We start from the raw sequence: 18,603 nt of genomic DNA on the forward strand, positions 1-18,603 counted from the left end.
ATATTCTAATTTAATATCATTGGCAAGTGCTTCTAGAAGAGTATAGGATACTAGTGAGAATGGGCATCCTTCTGCTTCTTATTTAAAAGGGAATGTGTCAAGTGTTCCACCCCAAGCGTGATGTTGGCTATACACTCTCATTAAGAAGATATTTTTTTAAGCCTTATCTTACTAAGGCATTTTTCAAATACATTTGCAGAATATATAGAGTTGTTTGGATATGGATATCCTTATGGTGAACCAAAGAGCATGGACTTCAGAGTTGGACCTTACTTGCATCTTGACTCTATGTGAACTTCTGCAGAATATTGGTTTCCTCTGAATCTCAGTCCTTCACAGGCCAAATGTGGGTAATAACTATCTTACAGGTTAGTGTAAGAATTACGTAAAATGAAGTCTAGAAAGTGCTTAGCAAGTGTTCGTGATATAGTAAGAGGTCAGTGAGTAGTACTTTTTACTATTCCCGAAATTTACTCCACTTAGTCATAGTAATGTTTATTTAATATAGTGTTAGATTCTACTTTGTTTATAGTAAGTTATTGAAAGGCACTTATCCTATTGTTTCAGAATGGGTGACCAGATGATTTTTTATCTAAGGCTGAGTAAAAGGAACAAAAAATAGCCTGTATTCTACAAAACCCACCAATATTTGGGGCCATTCTCCTCTTCTCCCAGGGAGCAGAAAACTGTAGTGGGGTAGGGGGTGCATATCAGAATTATCTCATTGGCCTCATAGAGTTGGCTGTGGCTTTCCCCTCTCTTTTCAGTGTCAGAGTGAGCAGAGATGCTTAGGGTTTCCCAAGGAATCACAAAGACTGACTCCTTCAAAAGGTAGAGGCTGACATCTCATTTCTCAGCTGCACATCTGTTAGTACACTTATGGATTTGCCTATGTCTATCTATATAAAAACAAATTTGCAGAGTGGAGTGAGGAGGAGAAATCACAGCACACTGTATCCCATTGTGTGGCATGGCAAGGATGCTTGAGTTTCTGAGGGGGAAATGGACATTGAGGTTGTAACTGGACTTGGGCCATTTTGTTGGTACCTCACATAGATTGCTGACTGGCAGGCTAGTGATCCTTAACAAAAGAAGTTGTGACATATACGAGAGAGTGTAAGAGTTGAGGATGAAAACAAAAAGTAAGAGCTGAGGATGAATTTGAAAAGGTGTGGCTGAAGGAAGCTCTCTTTGGTTAGGAAACTGGTCTGTCTGAGCCACTGTCACCTGTGCCTCATTAAAGAGCTAGGCTCTTTTTTGTCTTCTTGCAACCAGATGATTGTAAGGACTGTAAGGATTACAATTTCTGGAGGGCAAGCTCTATGTCTAATATAAAAATTCTGTGGCTCTTCTTCCCTTGGGACAAACATCACCTCCCATGCCACCACCAAGTGCCTAACACAGTGCTTACTATATAAGCACATAGGAAAAGCTTTTTTTTCAATTAAGATATATTTGACATATAACATTGTATTTGTTTTATGTATACAACATAATTATTTGATATATGTATATATTGTAAAATGAACACCACAGTAAGTCTAGTTAATATCCATCATGATACAGAGTTAAAAACTTTTCTTTCTTATGGTGAGAACTTTTAAGTTCTACTCCTTTAGCAATTTTCAAATATGCAATATAGTATTGTTGACTATAGTCACCATGCTGTACATTATATCCTCAGTAATTATTTATCTTGTAAACTGGAAGTTTCTTTTGACCATCTTCACCCATTTCACCAGGAAGGCTTTTTTTGACTAGAATAGGCTGGAGGATGACAACTGAGAAAGAAGATGGTAGCAGTAGATAGGTAAGTAAGAAACATTGTCTTTTCCTTCTCCCTCCTCTCTTGCTCCCATAGAGGGCTGGGGGTGATGTTGGGAGGCATGGTTCTGTTTATACGGCATGGTTATTAAATGTTTAATAACCTTTTCTCCAAGTGTAGTTCCAACATAAATGTTGATTGATAGTTTTATTTACTTTAAAGAATAACATGAAAATGAAAAAGTAAAGACATATTGGAACTTCACTCATTCATCAAAGACATAAGCTACTTTTTTCTGAGCCAGATAATTTTTGAATATTAGAATATATCCTCAATTTTGTGTGCTATTCAGAGTATAATGGCTACAGGCAAGACAAACTTTGAAGTTTAGTCTTCATCAACATTTTCTTCCTCACTTTCTTAAATCTAGACAAATAAAAAGTCAAGCCCCCATTTGTAATTTTTAATATTTGTGGCATAAATACACACATAATTGATTTCAAGCTACTGATGGGACATTGCTGAATGTGGAATTGGAAAGAAATATGTAGTAATGTGATATTATACAGTAGTTCCACCATATGGATATAATAAATGAAAATTATTTAAAACACAGATAATAGTAAAATGTAGTAAAAGAATTAGAAAGGGATGTGTTTGAGTATGTCTTTGTTTTTATTATGTCACTGAAATTTTAGTTTACTTCGTTTAACTTTTAATAACTTAGTCATTTCACAAAATTCCTGAAAATTCAATAGTCAGCTCTAACAAATTGGTAGGAGCTGGTTCTAGTACACCGATTTTCCCATGCAAGAAGCAGAAAAGATTAGAAGAAGAAAGAAGGGGAGGTGTGCTAGCTCAGCTCCTGTGATGTCAATAGACTGGCTAGACAGGGTAGAGAAAGCTTCAAGTAGCATGTGGATCAAAATACCAAATTGGACAGACTTTTGTTAATTTTATTATTATTATTTTTTGGATAGACTTTTAATAACCAAAAGTGATCAGAGTAAAATTGGAAAAATATAAAATTGTTTTATGTTACATGTTCCTGATTTGAAAATAGACAAATGAACCAATTAAGCTACTATTTTATATTTTAAGCTTTAAAAAAAATCTATATTTGTGAGATTCAGCAATGGTTTTATGTCCTTGTGCTCAGACTTGAGAATCAAAGACATGTTTTGAAACTATTTCACCTTTGTCTATGCTGAGAAACCACTTAAATAGTTCTTTGAAACTTTGAAGAAACTAACCTCTGACACAGCTTAAAGGTGGTACTTTTGTAAAAGATAGTTGACTACTTTCTCAAAATTTTCTTTATTTTAATTATATTTAATTTTAATTTGGATAAAATATTTTTTCCAGGTAAATCCCTCAGAAAGAATACATAGGCATATTACCTTCTAAAGTTTTTCTTACCCCCAAATTTGTCTATCTTTTGTTCTCATAAATAAACGATGATTCAAAAAAATAAAAAATAAAAATCAATAAATGATGATTCATCCAGATACAGGATTCCTGGATTACTTTTCTGTTCAAAACTTGAAGGTGGTTATTTTCTAGATGTAGATGAGACATATGAAATTCATTTGATTTCCTTTCCTTTGTAATTAACCAATTTTTTTCTGCCTTTGGAATTAAATAATCAAATAATTTTACTTTAAGTCACACTTGGTAACCCTTTTGATTGGAAAATTCAAGTATGTCTTTTTAAAAAGAGAATTTTTTCCTAATATTTCTTTATTTCCTTATTATGTAGTGTATGTTTATGGGTCAAATATCATGAAACCCTAGTATGTATTAAGTATATATTTATGTATTAAGTACTTATTTATTAAGTATATATTTACAGGCCAAGTATTCTGAAACCCTACTATGTATCTCTTTTCAATCTGATTTCCATTTCATTTTTTTTGTATTTTCTCAAGATTATGCCTCTACCTGACCTTCTAAAAATTTTTTTTTAATTTTATTTATTTATGATAGTCACAGAGAGAGAGAGAGAGAGAGGCAGAGACACAGGCAGAGGGAGAAGCAGGCTCCATGCACCGGGAGCCCGACGTGGGACTCGATCCCAGGTCTCCAGGATCGCGCCCTGGGCCAAAGGCAGGCGCCAAACCGCTGCGCCACCCAGGGATCCCGCTACCTGACCTTCTAGATTATCAATCCAATTTTCATTTGTATTCTATTTTTGTTTTCCTATTCAATTTTTTATTTAAAAACATATATTTATTTATTATTTCAGATTTATTTATTTGAGAGATGATTTTTTAAAGGGATTACTATTTTTGCTAAAATGAGTATGACTCTTCTGTAAAAGGGCCAATTATGAAAAATTGCAGAGAAGAGTAGGTTTGGTGTTTACGGAGAAATCTTAGAGATGACATACAGATTAATCAAGAGATATTTTTAATATTTTATCAATTCCCTTTTACCCAAGAAAAATGCAAAAATCCTGAACTAATAGTAACATGGAAAACATGTCTCTGGGAGTAACTGAGAAAGAAGCCCTAAGAATTTGAATGGTTCTCAATTTTAGCTTTATGTAAGAATCATCTGGGGAATCTTAAGAATAGTCAAGCCTGGACTGCATTCCAAACTAATTAAAGTAAAATCCAATTATTTTAAAGCTCCCCAGGCAATACTAGTATGTAGGTGTGTTAAAAACTACTACTCTGAGTGGCACCTGGGTGGCTCAGCCTCTGCTTTCAGCTCAGATGATTGCCATTAAGCTTTAGATGTCTGTGGAGTCCTGGGATCTGTCCTGCATCAGGCTCCCCTGCATGGAGCCTGCTTCTCCCTCTGCGTGTATCTCTGCCTCTCTGTCTGTGTCTCTCACATGAGTAAATAAATAAAATCTTAAAAAAAAAAAAAACCCAAACACCTACTACTCTGAAAGCAAAGCTCAGCTACAAATAAACCTGGGCAGATTTCACCAATTAGGTGCTCACAGCACCAGACTGAGAGTTGATATGATATTCAGCAAACCAAGGAAAAAGCCAGAATGAACAGATGTTGTTGTTGGGCAGCAAGATTAGAGTAGCACATAAGCTAGAGCAGAGACACAAAGGATGGTCCTGGGACCAGAAGTACCAGCATTACCTGGAGACTTACTAGATGTGCAAATTATCAGGCCTGCCTCAGCCAGACCTACTGAATCAAAAACTCTGCAAGTGCAGCCCAGAAATCAGTGTTTTAAGGAGCTCTCCATGTTTGAGACCCACTGGGCTAAAGCAGTGCATCTCTATCACTAGTGTTCACAGGAATCACCTAAGGGATCTTGCTAATTGCAGCTTCTGTCTGAGAGGGGGGTCAGACATTCTGCATTTCCAACAAGATGTTGGATAGAAGACCACACTGGATAGAAGACCACACTTTGAATAGGAAAGGGGCTAGAGGTAAAAAATGAAAGAAGCCTGCAGTAGCCAGAAAGTCACTGGTTCAGGTCAGATAGGTTTTGACATAAAGCTTAGGCTAAGGTGAAAGATGTGTTAATTAGAGCTGACATGTTGGCTGGGTGTAGGAATGAGGTTTGCGAGCTACTGGTGGAGATCAGTAGCCTAAATTATAATTACCATAATTTATGAGACCAGGAACTGCATCTCAAGATATGGAGGAACTGAAACTATCCAATATAACCAATGTAACCAGGATATCATTGTTGACACAAGGACAGAAACTTTCTGCCTCATGCTGTTATTTAAGCAAATCATTTTGTAACAGCTAAAGAGGACTCATTGCAAGAATGGGTTGCTTCCTGAAAGAAGAATGTCCCCCTCCTGAATATTCCACAGACATCTAAAGCTTAATATATCCAAATAAAACTCAGCTCTTCTTACTCTAATCCTCTTATCCACCTCAATCTGCTTCGCATCCTATGTTCTCTAAGTACAAAATGTCATAATGTACCTAGTCACCAAGCCCCAAAGCCACAAGTCATTCTACATTAAGAATGGGGTGATGGTGTTAAAGAGCACAGGCTCTGAAATGGCACTGCTGGAGTTTAAATCCTGTTTGGGCCACTTATCTGTGTGACCTTGGGCAAGATATTTAACCTCACCAAGATGAACTTTCATCTGTAAAACTGCACTGAACACACTGAATGGTTACGCAGAATAAGTGGGGGTAAGAACAGTGTCCACTTTAGCACCAATGTATGACTGAAATTCTACTGATTCTACATCTTATTATTTCTTTTGTCTGGGCTCCCATCTCCATTTCTGATGCTTGGAAAAATCATATGGCATTACGTACACAAATACCAGTGAAAAACCAAGTAGGACATATTCAGGCTACCCCTTGTAAGTACTCAGAGAAACTGACTTACTTGGTTTTCTAGGTGGACTTCTTTTGTCAGTCTATTGATCTAAAGTTTGAAATAAATCTTGACATTAATTTGGGGCAATGTAATAGCATTCAAGAAAAGTCTTTCTTTAAAAATTGAGAATTGTAATTAGCATCTAATTATACTTTTATATTATATATTATAAATTATACTTTTATATATTATAAATTATAAAATATTATATATTTTACTATAATAGTAAAATACTATAATAAATATTTTACGAAATATGAATAATCAGAATGCTGATTAAATATATTGCAACTCATAAGCACTATGAAACATACCTGTGTTTGACCAAGCTTACATTAAATACAGACTACATAATCTAAGACAAATCTACAGCAATGCTTTAAAACTCCAAATGGAAAGTAGTTAGGATGGTTACCTTTTTGTTTTTTTAATACTATATGACTTGTCTTCTGTGATCCTGGGTACTTTCTTAGATGTGGATGGAACAATATCCTCTTTAAATTCCAACTGAAAGTCAAATGTCAGGGGTGTAACCAAAGTCTTTTTTTTTCCTTGACTCTGAAGCCTGTTTTTCTGTGGTAAAACCAAAGTACAACATTGTGAAAAAATGAGCACTATTCATATCGGGAAAATCCTGTGTGGAAAGGAAGAAAATTAGTCTCATTTTATGCACTCACAGAGAATCTATGTGCCAGTCAATAATGGAGAAATATTACAGATTGAAAACTAGGGGCCTTGTGTACCAACATTTTTTATGCCGTTGCTGTCTGACCTGAGCTGCTCTTTTCCCATCCATGAAATGAGGGGACTTTGAACTAGATGACTATGAAGTTCCCTCCTAATTCTAAAATTTAGAATTTAAGAATGACCTATAAATTAGGCAAAGACAATACGGATACATAGAGTTATTGGAAGGAGAGCAAGATGGTCTCCAACCTGCTACTCTTGCTGTTTCCACAAATGTGGTAAATCACTCCAACATTTGTCTAGCTGCATGAGCCAGAAATAGAGTTAAGAAAGCAATCAAAAGACTTTGTTCAAATATTTATATAGATGGACTGAAGAGGGAAAAGTGGTATAGCTAAAGAGTTAGCTAAGGAGCCAAAAATCTTTTCAAAAAAAAAATCTGTCAGCACTGCACAGAGGAATAAAGTGATGAAAAATTTGAAAGCAAGTCAAAGGATAGGAACTTCTGCTTCTGCCAGTGAAAGATTAAGCACTTACAGGAATTGCCCTCCTGCTGTAAACAACTAGAAAATCAGACAAAACATATGAAAACTACTGTAATTAGGCATTAGAAAACAGGAATGGGGTGGAAAGGAACCATAATCCCCAAGAAAATGGAAACAAATGAGGTAAATCCCACAATAGCTCAGCTTACTTACTGGAGGCAGTTTCCACATGGAGACACAGGGAGGGAGAACTCCCATCAAGCCTTGTGGCCTTAACCTTGTTGAGTTTAAGAGACAGAAATTGCACCAACAATTACATTCTTGGGCATTCACCCCAGAGAAATGAAAACTTACATTCATACAAAAACCTGTATACCAATATGCAAAGCAGCTGCATATTTGCAGCTTTTTTTTTAAATTGGGGTTCAATTTACAACTTTTTTACAAGTAGCTTTATTTTTTAAAGCAAAATATTGAAAACAACCCCAATGTCTGTCAATGGGTGAGTGGTTGAAACTCTGTACATCCATATAATGGCATACTACTCAGCAATAAAATTTATATATTATTTATAATAATAAAGCTATTGATTCATGTAGAAACTTAGATGTGCCTCAAGGGCATTATGCTTAGTGAAAAGTCAATCTCAAAATTTCACATACTGAATGATTTCATTTATATAATATTCTCAAAACTACTGTTATAAAGATGGAGAACAGATTAGCCATTGCCAAGGACAGATGGGGAATGGTGTGGAGGTATAGATACAGATACGGAGAAGTAACCTGAGGAAGTTCTTTTTTGGTGATGGAGATATGCTGACCTTGATTTTGGTAGTGATCACACAAATCTACTATGGGATGAAACCAATAAAACTCTACACACAGATGAATACAGGTTAAAAATGGTGAAAACTAAATACACTCTGTAGACCGGTTAACAGTAATATACCAATGTTAACATAGGTTGGGATTCAAACTAATTTTGATATTGTACACTACCCATATAAGATGTCAGCACTGGGGGCACCTGGATGAAAAGGAATTGGGACTCTCTGTAGTACTTCTGCAACTTCCTATGAATTGATAATTATTTCAAAATAAAAAAATTTTAAAAATAAAGAGACAATTACCAAAGTGATTTATATATTGTTATCTCATCTTTTGGTCATCAAAAAAGCAAATAGAGACAATTCACCTTCATAAATATACGTATATGCTCATATGTGTACCTGCATATTTATGTATGAGTATATGTAAAGATAAATAAATTTATACACACATATACAATATTTGTATATCTTTGTAGGAGCATGAAATAAGATGTGGATGGATAAACCCAAACTGCTAAATGTTGTTTGCTTCAAGAGGAAACAGCTGAAGAGGCCAAAGACAATTTTCCTTTATTTAATTTTCTTTAAGTATAATTTTTATACATATCTGTATGTTATTTCCAAAAGCATGTTTTAATTATTATAATTTAAAAATAAGAAAAGTTTTAAATTTTGATTATATATCCTTTCAAAAGAATTTCCAGAGAACACTTGATCAGTAACACATAAAGTTGGCATAGTAACACAAAATGAGAAAATGTATGGAAACGCTTTGCACAAAGGAAGCTCTTAGTAAAAGGTAAGAATTATTATGACTAATAATAACTTAAAATTCATATAAAAGGAAATTTCAAGAGAAATTAAACAGATTTATCTCAAACTATATTTCCTAAAGTACGTTTCATTTCATTTGAAACAAAAAATTAAAAAGGAATGAACTTTGAGGTGCGTAAGTCCAATATGGTCGCTTTAGTATGTTACTCCTGGTTTGCTATTTCAAAATTTGGGTAACAATAATTAATTTATTGTTTTTCCCAATATTGCTCAACTTTATTTTCTGAATAAAAGAAAACGATTATGAAAAACACTGAAAATCAAGTTATTATTCAAGCATCAACATTTTCATTTTCAGGTTCACAAATATGTTCAATCACTTCAGAGCTCCTCTCTGCTATTTTCCATGATCTCTCAGACTCTAAGCTCTTTATGCCTGATTAACTCACATTGTTATATTATTTTGCAAGTCTTTGTGTAACCAAATTAAAGTGCTCATATGTGCTAAGAATCTTATTTTTGAAAACTACATTCTTTTTTAAAAAGACTTATTTATTTGAGAGAGAGAAAGAGAGAGAGAGAGAGAGAGAGAGAGAATGCAAACAGGAGGAGGGGGAGAAGCAGAGGGAGAAGGGAAAAAGATTCCTCACCAAGCAGGAAGCCCAGCTGTGGGGCTAGATCCCCCCACCCCGGGGTCATGACCTGAGCTGAAACCAAGTTGAACACTCAACCAACTGAGCCACCCAGGTGCCCCCAAAACTATATTCTTCATTAATATTTTATATTGAATTTTATGAAACTCTCACCTTTTTTACTTAAATTTTTATGACCTTTATTTTTAATTTGCTAACTATACCAACTTTTTTCCTTTTAATAAACCAATTAAATAACTTTTTATGTTTATCATATTAGTGACAACTATAGGAGTCACATTTACTATTTGACTGCCTATTTTTTTTATCTTAATCACCTTAGATATATTATAACCTAATATAATTTGGCCTCTATCCAAGGGCCAAAATACGGAAAGAGCCCAAAGACCCATCAACTGATGAATGGATAAAGATGTGAGGGATGCCTGGGCTGCTCAGAGGTTAAGCGTCTGCCCTTTTTTTGCCTTTTTTTTTAAAGTGTGCACACCAGGGGGAGGGGCAAAAGGAGAGGGAGAGAGACAATCTGAAGCAGATTCCATGCTCAGTGCAGAATCAGGTACTTAACCGGCTGAACCACCCAAGCCCCCCTAGAAACTGTATACTTTTTTTTTAAATTTTTTTTTTTATTTATTTTTTTTTTATTTATGATAGTCACAGAGAGAGAGAGAGAGAGAGAGAGAGAGGCAGAGACACAGGCAGAAGGAGAAGCAGGCTCCATGCACCGGGAGCCCGATGTGGGATTCGATCCTGGGTCTCCAGGATCGCGCCCTGGGCCAAAGGCAGGAGCCAAACCGCTGCTCCAGCCAGGGATCCCAAACTGTATACTTTTAAAATAAAACATTCATTAAGCTCTTTTATTCGATATTTATCTATAATAGGTTCATGATCTCATTTAGAAATTTCTTATTGAATTTAACTCCATTTCAATTAGAGACTCCATTTCAATTTAGTGTATATTTCACCAAATGTTTTTTATCAAAGAGAAAATGTTTTTCATTATATTAATAGTTAATAATTGTATGATATTGGGAAAATCATGTAATTTTTTGAGTTTTATCATTTCTAAAACTGAAGATAATACCTTTCCCATAGATACTAATTAAAGATTACAGATTAATAAAAGATGAAGGATGAAATGAGATATGTCATTAGAAGTTTCTAGTATATCATCTGGCACATAGTAAGCTTCCCATAAATATTAACTGAGATACTGGTAGTATTCTAAGAATTTTATATGATTCATGCTTTATAAATTTTATTGATTATAAATTGGTGAGTAGGTAACATTTCTGAAATCAATTCCCCTTTATTTAAGAAGCTAATGTCACCTTTGTGCAAACCTATGAGCTGAAGGCATTATAATAATCTTAGGCAAAACTCCACAATCAATTAGATTCTAGTTACCAATTCCCTACCTGAATGTACATGGATTTAAAATATGATAGAACCGGCATGCCTGGGTGGCTCAGGGGTTGAGCATCTGCCTTTGGCCCAGAGTTCCGGGATCAAGTTCCACAGTGGGCTTCCTGCAAGGAGCCTGCTTCTCCCTCTGCCTGTGTCTCTGCCTCTCTCTCTCTCTCCTCTCTCTCTCTGTCTCTGCCTCTGTGTGTGTGTGTCTCATGAATGAATAAATAAAATCTTTAAAAAGAAAAAAAGATGTGATACACTCACACACACACACACACAGGAATATTACCCAGCCATCAAAAAGAGTGAGATCTTACCATTTGCAATGATGCAAATGGAGCTAGAGTGTATATTATGCTAAGCAAAATAAGTCAGTCAGAGAAAAACAAATATGATTTCACTCATATGTGGAATTTAAGAAACAAAACAGATGAGCATAAGGGAAGGGAAGGAAAAATAAAATAAGAAAAACAGAGAGGGAGGCAAACCATAAGAGAATCTTAACTATAGGGAACAAACTAAGGGTTGCTGAAGGGGAGGCGGAGGTGGATGGGGTAAGTGGGTGATGGGCACTAATGAGGGCACTTGTTGTAATGAGTACTGGGTGTTATATGCAACTGATGAATCACTGAACCATATTGTGAAACTAATAATACACTATATGTTAACTAACTTGAATTTAAATAAGATCTTGAAAGAAAAAAATATGGCAGCTATCCAAAAGTTACCTTGTATATCTAATTAATTCTTAGTGTACACTTACATAGATAACTTTTTGAACTAATATAATTATTTACCTTTTACAAATTAGCTTATATCTCCATATTACTGTGTCATTAACTAAAAAGTAAAGATAATCATTCACATTTGAAATGATAACAGTTTAATGATTAAATTTAATTCAAGCTTTCATTTACAAACCTTTGTTCTTCTGGCCAAGAGTATCTTTTCCTGCTCATCCAGAATATCTAACTTCTCTAAGATTTTTTCTGTCATTTTCAGTCAGTAAATTCCTATTTAAAAAGTAAAAAAGAAAAAAAAGGTAAAAAAGAGATCTCCAAAATAATTAAATTTTAAACATAAAATTGATTATTTAGGTATAAGTTAAGAGACCCACATTTTTATTACTATTTGGGTTACAAAATAGAACTGTATAGATCATGGAATAAATCACGGGATTATAGAGAATCCAAGTTGTTTTTAGACAGAAGTTCACATGATCAGAACTCCCAGATATGTGTGGACCTTAGGAATGTTTAAATGCATGATAAAGGGGGAGTTGAACCAGATGTGACTCAGACTTGAAGCAAGGGCACTGGCTTGATTTATATCTATTTTCTTTTTGTTGTGATATAATTTTAATGAAAGTAAGTGTGAAGAGTTTACATTTGCATAGTTAATTGCATTCAAGATAAATTGGTCAATGATCCAAGACTCTTAATACAGCACTTAGAATGTGATCAGTCGCATAGAAGGAGCAGTTGCCAAGCTGGTTGAGTCCTATTGTCATAATAATCCATATTCTCTAGCCAATTAATATTGCTGAAAATTACATCTGGGGTCAGGCAGTCCATATTAGGCTTGAGGTCCTGAATGTTATACATCAGGACACAAAGTACCTTTTCAATGCACCACAAATAGCTAGGAGCAGAGTAGAGGCAAAAATCAGAATGTTAACCCAAAGCTCCCTCCATATTTTTGCTTAGTGATTTGAATGGGCTTTGGTGGCATTTAGATGTAAACATTGTATGGTTCACAGAAAGTACTGAATTCATCAATATTTCTAAGTAACACTAATGTCAACGCTAAGGTTCTTTTTCGAGCTCAAAAATGTCTATGCTATTTCTCCCATATTATATAATTCGATCATTATCTCACAAAGGCAATAATACATGCAAAGACAAGGGTCAAGGACTCTATGCCAAAAGCTCATTATATTTAGCACTTGGTTTCTTTTAGCAGTCTTTTCTACTCTTGGACTCTTCTGGGCCATGGACCTGTAGGCAGAATGTTTCTTGTTACAAACCATATACCCTGACGTTGCAGATTGGAGAGGGGATATGTAGGCAAGGGTGTTAGCACAATTATGAGTATCTCAGACTTTCTGGGTCTCCTATTGAAGAGTACGGGACAGATTTTAGAAGAGAATCTAGATTATCTGGGCACTACGTGTTGTCTTTTCCATTCCAGGAACCATTCCTCTCGTATATCCTAAAAACAACTAAAGGAATTTTAGTTTCTGTGTTTTCCTTAAGCATAATATGAGTTCAAGGGGGGTGGAAAAGGCTTCCATATTTTCACCAAAATTTCTTTTATTGGGAACAAAAGTTTCTATTTCTCAATAAGGGATAGAAAAGCAAATAACTGTAAGAACCAGCTTATTGAAGTGAGTGGGTTTGCCATTTTGAAGAAGGGATAAGTTATACAAGGGACTACTGGGGTACATGGCTTACTTGTGAGAGGGACCAGAAAGCAGGTCTTTTTAAAGAGTAAGATTCCTACACCTCTCACTTGTCACACATCTTCAACATCACATCAGACATTTTAGGATTCACCATATCATCACATTTTACACACACACACAGCGGCAACTTAGAGGAATTACATTTTTTATTTAAAATTATTTTGATAAAGTAAATTACTTAGCCTATGATATGATTTCTAGCAAATCACTGTGCATATCATGAGATTTTTTTAAGTGAGAAAACCGAAGCAACAAATTATTTTTATGTGTCAATGACAGTTTTATGAATACTAAATTTGACTGTTAATGAAATTGACTGAATGTTATTAATTTTAGTTTTGTAGATTCATTTACATATTTTGAAGCTTCTACTTTTTTCAGTTTGCAAATGCTTTCATAGGTCTTTGGCAGTGCGCCAGTGGTTTCTAATGGATAAATGGCCCTGGGACAAAGTAGAGGTCAGGAAACATTACAGACTACCTTGCTTGCTTTTATCATTATATCAAGTGTACCAAAGGCTTAGCTGTATCTCTTCAAATAAACACTGAGAGCAAAGAAACATCAGACACGTCTAATACAATGGTATATCTCAACTGCTATGCATAAACTAAAAACTAATCCTTTAATGCAAAATACTGTACTATGTGTTCCTCAATATAAATGTGTTTCAGCCTTTTTTGATTCAATCTTTTCATTGTAATGTCCACTTTAAACCAGAACATTGGTTTCATACTTCTACTTCATATTTCTATTTCTATGAGCACATATTCTACTTCATTATTCTACTTCTGTGAGCATATATTATCATCTGATGATAAACATTTAATTGTCTATTTCTTCATTTGGCTACTTAACCGTATACATGAGAGATATTGCTCTAAGCATTCCATCAAATCTACTGAGGAAGTTGGTACCTGTTAGATATTATCTTCCTGAGCAAGGCAGACAGGCTCTCCTCTATCACTAAGAAAACAGACCATCAGGCTCCTGGGTGGCTCAGTTGTTAAATGATGGATTCTTGGTTTGGGCTCAGGTCATGATCTCAGGGTCAGGAGATAGAGCCCTACATGGGCTTCACACTCAGCACAGTTTCTTTTTGAGATTCTCTCCCTCTGCTCCTCCCCTGCCCCTGCTCATGCACACTCTCTTGCTCTTTCTAAAATAATAAAATAAATAAAATCTTAAAAAAAAAACAAGCAGAACCATCAAGAACTTCTTCAACTTTTATCTCTCATGCCAAAGTCTTACTTGCATCCATTCCCATCTCACCTGTATTTTAATTTTAATGGAAGTATTGCCTCTCCCATCTAAAGCTAATCCCTCCCACTGTACTCTAGACTCTATTACCTCTGTCTTCCTAAAAGAATTACTCCCATTAATTGTCCTCTCTCTCCGGTATCTGTCAATCTCTTTTCTTCACCAATTTCTTCTACTTAGCATGCTCATGCCTCTTCTAGTTCTAAAAAAGAAAAAAAAAATTCTTCCCTTAAACCTAGTAGCTGTTGTTCTCTTCTGTTATTAAGAAATTTGATTGACAAGTTTCTTAAAATATTCATCTTTACTTAGGGTTTCTAATTTCTTACATTTCTTTCCTTCTTTTTTTAAAGATTTATTCATTTATTTATTCATGAGAGACAGAGAGAGAGAGAGGCAGAGACACAGGCAGAGGGAGAAGCAGGCTCCATGCAGGAAGCCCGATGCAGGACTCGATCCCGGAACTCTGGGATCATGCCCTGGGCCAAAGGCAGACACTCAACCGCTGAGCCACCCAGGTGTCCCATTTTCCTTCTTATTTTACCATCATTTGGCTTCCTTCTATACTATGGAACTAAATCTACTCTTGTAGGCCACCAGGGTCACCATCTTAAAAATCAGTGAGCACTTTTCTGCTCTTATTTACTTTATTTGAGTGTCTACAATATGTTCATGTTGGCCTCTCCTTTCTATGGAAATTCTGCCCTCTCTGGTTTCTATGACAATAGTCCTGTCTTCTTAACTCTCTCTGAAGACTCCTTCCTCCAATCACTCCCTAAATGCTTGTGAAAAATAACAGTGTTCCTCATCCTTAGTGTTACTCATCCTCAGGCCATCTTTTTCATTATTCCGTATATTCTATGGGATGACTTCCCAAACTCATAGCTTTATCTACCACCATTTATTTTCAAACAAAATATCTCTTTTGAGTTCCAAATCTATATTCCTAGATCAATCCAGATTTCCCCTAGGTAGCCCAAATTTGATTCAAAGGTAAATTCATCCACATCTTTTTTCCCCCTCAGCCAAAAATCTCTTGCAATTTTTATTATCACATTAGTTATCTCTTAGGCATCCAGCCCATAAACTTAGGCATTGTAATGGTTCTCAATCCTTTTTACTGTAGAATAAACTCATATACCTCCAAGGTATACAGATTTTTAGTTGCTATTACAGGCCTGCTAAGTCAGAATTTATGGAGGTGAAGATGAGGAATCTATTTTTAAAAGCCATTTTGATGCAGCTAGTTCCTGAACTAGGATTTGGTCACCACTCTGCTGGACAACTCACTGTCATGCCCTCCCTAACAATGCGATCTTTATCTTGTCTATGCTACATCCTACATATCCTCTCAGTTTTTCTCCTCTTATTCATTTACATTTACATTGCCATTGCCTCCATTTAGAGTTCCATAATTTGTTGCCTGGATTATTTATTGGCATATTTTCAAAATATGTCTATATATTTGATCCATTTATCCTCTATTCTGTCCTTCATATTTGTCGACATATTTTCTCAAGAAAACACACACACCCCTCCCTGATTAAGGTTTCATTCTCTCCCTACAGCTTAGGAGAAAGGGTCAAGCTCCTCAATTTATCATGTAAGAATCAGGGTTTAGCCTCTAAGTCTCTAACCTCATCTACTTCTTCCTTTGTGTATACATGATAACCCAGTCCTAATGAAAAATTGGCAATTCCCCAAATGTGTTGCATTCTCCTTTATTTGTTGCTTGGCTTCTGCCATTCCCTGTATTTCTAAATTCTATTCATCCATCAAGATCCAACACAAATAACACTTATGCAGAGAAGCTTTCTTTGTTACCCTATGATTTAATTGTTCAATGTGCTCACATGCTAGCCTGTGTATATTGTTACCCCAGTCCTTATTGTTCTCTATTAAACCATTTGGTATAGTTTTATTCTTCCTTTAGACTATGTGTTTCTTGAAAGCAGCAACCATTTCTAATTCATCTTTGCATCCTTGTTACCTAACAATCTGAATGAATCTATCAGCCATAAAGGAAATGAACAACTATAAATGTTATGACAGCTTTTAGCTGGCATTTACATTTATGAGTTTCACAAGTAATGTCAAAATACTATTGAGGTTCTTCTAGATAAATCTATAGCATTAAAAAACATTACTTTCTCTCCCACCTTCAACTTTAGAAATGCAGCATAATGTGTTAAGAACATGGACTCTGGAGTCAGACTGCCTGGAGTCCTTGGCTCTGCTACTTATCAGCTGTATGACTATGGGCTAATTGCTTAACTTCTCTGTGTTGCCCCTTTTCTGTGTTTTTCCCTGTAAAATGGAAATAAGACAAGCACCTACTTCATAGGTTGTTACAAGGTTCAGTTAAATGAATATAAGTGACATATAATAGTTGGTAAATAAAATAATACAAGTAATGATGCACTTACCTGTCAGGGATAAGATGTGTGGGATATCTATAAAAGTTGCAAAATGCATATTCTCACTTGCATACTCTTTCTTTCTTTCTTTCTTTCTTTCTTTCTTTCTTTCTTTCTCTCTCTCTCTCTCTTTCTTTCTTTCTTTCTTTCTTTCTTTCTTTCTTTCTTTCTTTCTTTCTTTCTTTCTTTCTTTCTTTCTTCTTTTTGCCATACTTGCCATCATGCAATCACCAATGGTCTCCATATGTCTAACTAACTATCTGCCTACTTCTTCCATAGTATATTTCTTTAATTATACCTACACAAACTCCTTGGAACTTGATAAACAATGAGAATTTATTCAGCAATATGGTATCTTCTATTTTAATCCAGCAATTCAGTATCTTCTGTACCATGTCATCTGATTATATGGTTTCCTTTCCTTCCCTATTCTTTCATAGTTTCATTTTTCAACTTTCTTTTAAAATCTTATTCTGTGTTCAGTGAAAAGAAACTAAAACTCAGTGTCTTATAAAGCACAAATAAAGGCCCTGAATATATAACAACTATTTAGGGAAATGACCCTGATAAGTACTACCATGTCTTCATACTGGAGACGCATCAAAAACACATAATTAGTTTGTAGTCAAGTAAATAGATTTGATCATCCCACTTTCAACCAATATGTTAACTGGAGTGGGAGAGATGATTTCATGTCTTAATACATATAGATACATCTGAAGTGTTCTTATATGTACTTACACGTGTGGAGAAATGCTCTACTCTGGAATGTAGGATTCTCATGTGGTCATGGATGCCTAACTCACAGAATCTTGGGATTAGAATGAGTCAATAGTTTCTCACATAATTCCATGAGCAGTGAAGCAACATTGATCCCAATTGGACAAGACCTTTCTGATACTCACTTTTATTTCATTGTCATTGTCTTTCCCAGACCTTCAGGTTTCACTTTCCTTCCAGTTGGTTACTGCACTGTACTGCCCCTTATTTGCCTGCCTCAATTTTTTCCTCATCTCTCAAATAATGATTCTTCATAATTCTGTCAGAACTATCTTTTTGATAATACTGAATTGCTGACCAAGTCTGGCTCCAGGCCACAAACCTTAACTAGCTCCTAATTACCTACAGAATAACATGAAAAATCTTCAGATGACATATGAGATGTTTCAAGAAGAGGCAGTCCAGGATCAGGCTCAGTTCACCTTTGAGTTAATCTCCTACCACATCCAGTCTTCTTCAACCAAACTCTATGATTCTTATTCCAAGCATGCATCCTATCTTTTCCCCAAGCATGTACTTCACTCATTCTTTTCCTTTTGCTGGCAATGTTCTCTCCTTGACTGTCTTCCAGTCAAAAGCCTACTCTTTTATCAAATCCTAGTATGAAGGACACCTCTTCTGTGAAACTTTTCCTTGACATCCTCGCATTCCTTATCTTGGTGACAGTCTCTTCTTCATATGTGCTCGTATTGTATTTTGCCCTACACCACAAAACTTGGTACATTGTGCTATAGAAATTCACTCTTTGACAAATTGCTTCCTCACTG

At 35.3% G+C, this 18,603-nt stretch overlaps 1 protein-coding gene and 1 long non-coding RNA gene across 13 annotated transcripts in view; one reads left to right on the forward strand and one right to left on the reverse strand.

Moving 5' to 3' along the window:
• Positions 1–17,890, reverse strand: part of C3H1orf141 (chromosome 3 C1orf141 homolog) — a 35,867-nt gene extending 17,977 nt beyond the window's left edge. For 2 of the 12 annotated variants that reach the window (XM_077892232.1, XM_077892228.1), the window contains exons 1-5: positions 17,798–17,879; positions 14,733–14,844; positions 11,843–11,934; positions 7,469–7,532; positions 6,499–6,656 (exon numbers count right to left, since the gene is read on the reverse strand). In XM_077892232.1, coding sequence (XP_077748358.1) covers positions 6,499–6,656; positions 7,469–7,532; positions 11,843–11,880 — 260 coding nt within the window. In that variant the 5' untranslated portion in view covers positions 11,881–11,934; positions 14,733–14,844; positions 17,798–17,879. Of the gene's footprint in view, positions 1–6,498; positions 6,657–7,468; positions 7,533–11,842; positions 11,935–14,299; positions 14,542–14,732; positions 14,845–17,065; positions 17,182–17,797 lie in introns of those variants that run through there. The other 10 variants (XM_077892229.1, XM_077892234.1, XM_077892230.1 and 7 more) reach the window with 10 other exon arrangements.
• LOC144310763 (uncharacterized) lies at positions 103–9,167 on the forward strand. Its single transcript, XR_013376441.1, has 4 exons — positions 103–346; positions 768–831; positions 1,743–1,810; positions 8,564–9,167. It is a non-coding gene; the product is annotated as an uncharacterized LOC144310763 (long non-coding RNA).
• Positions 17,891–18,603: the final 713 nt, after the last annotated feature.

This window comes from Canis aureus, chromosome 3 (assembly GCF_053574225.1).
Source record: "Canis aureus isolate CA01 chromosome 3, VMU_Caureus_v.1.0, whole genome shotgun sequence".
In the NCBI taxonomy this organism is placed as follows: Eukaryota; Metazoa; Chordata; class Mammalia; order Carnivora; family Canidae; genus Canis; species Canis aureus.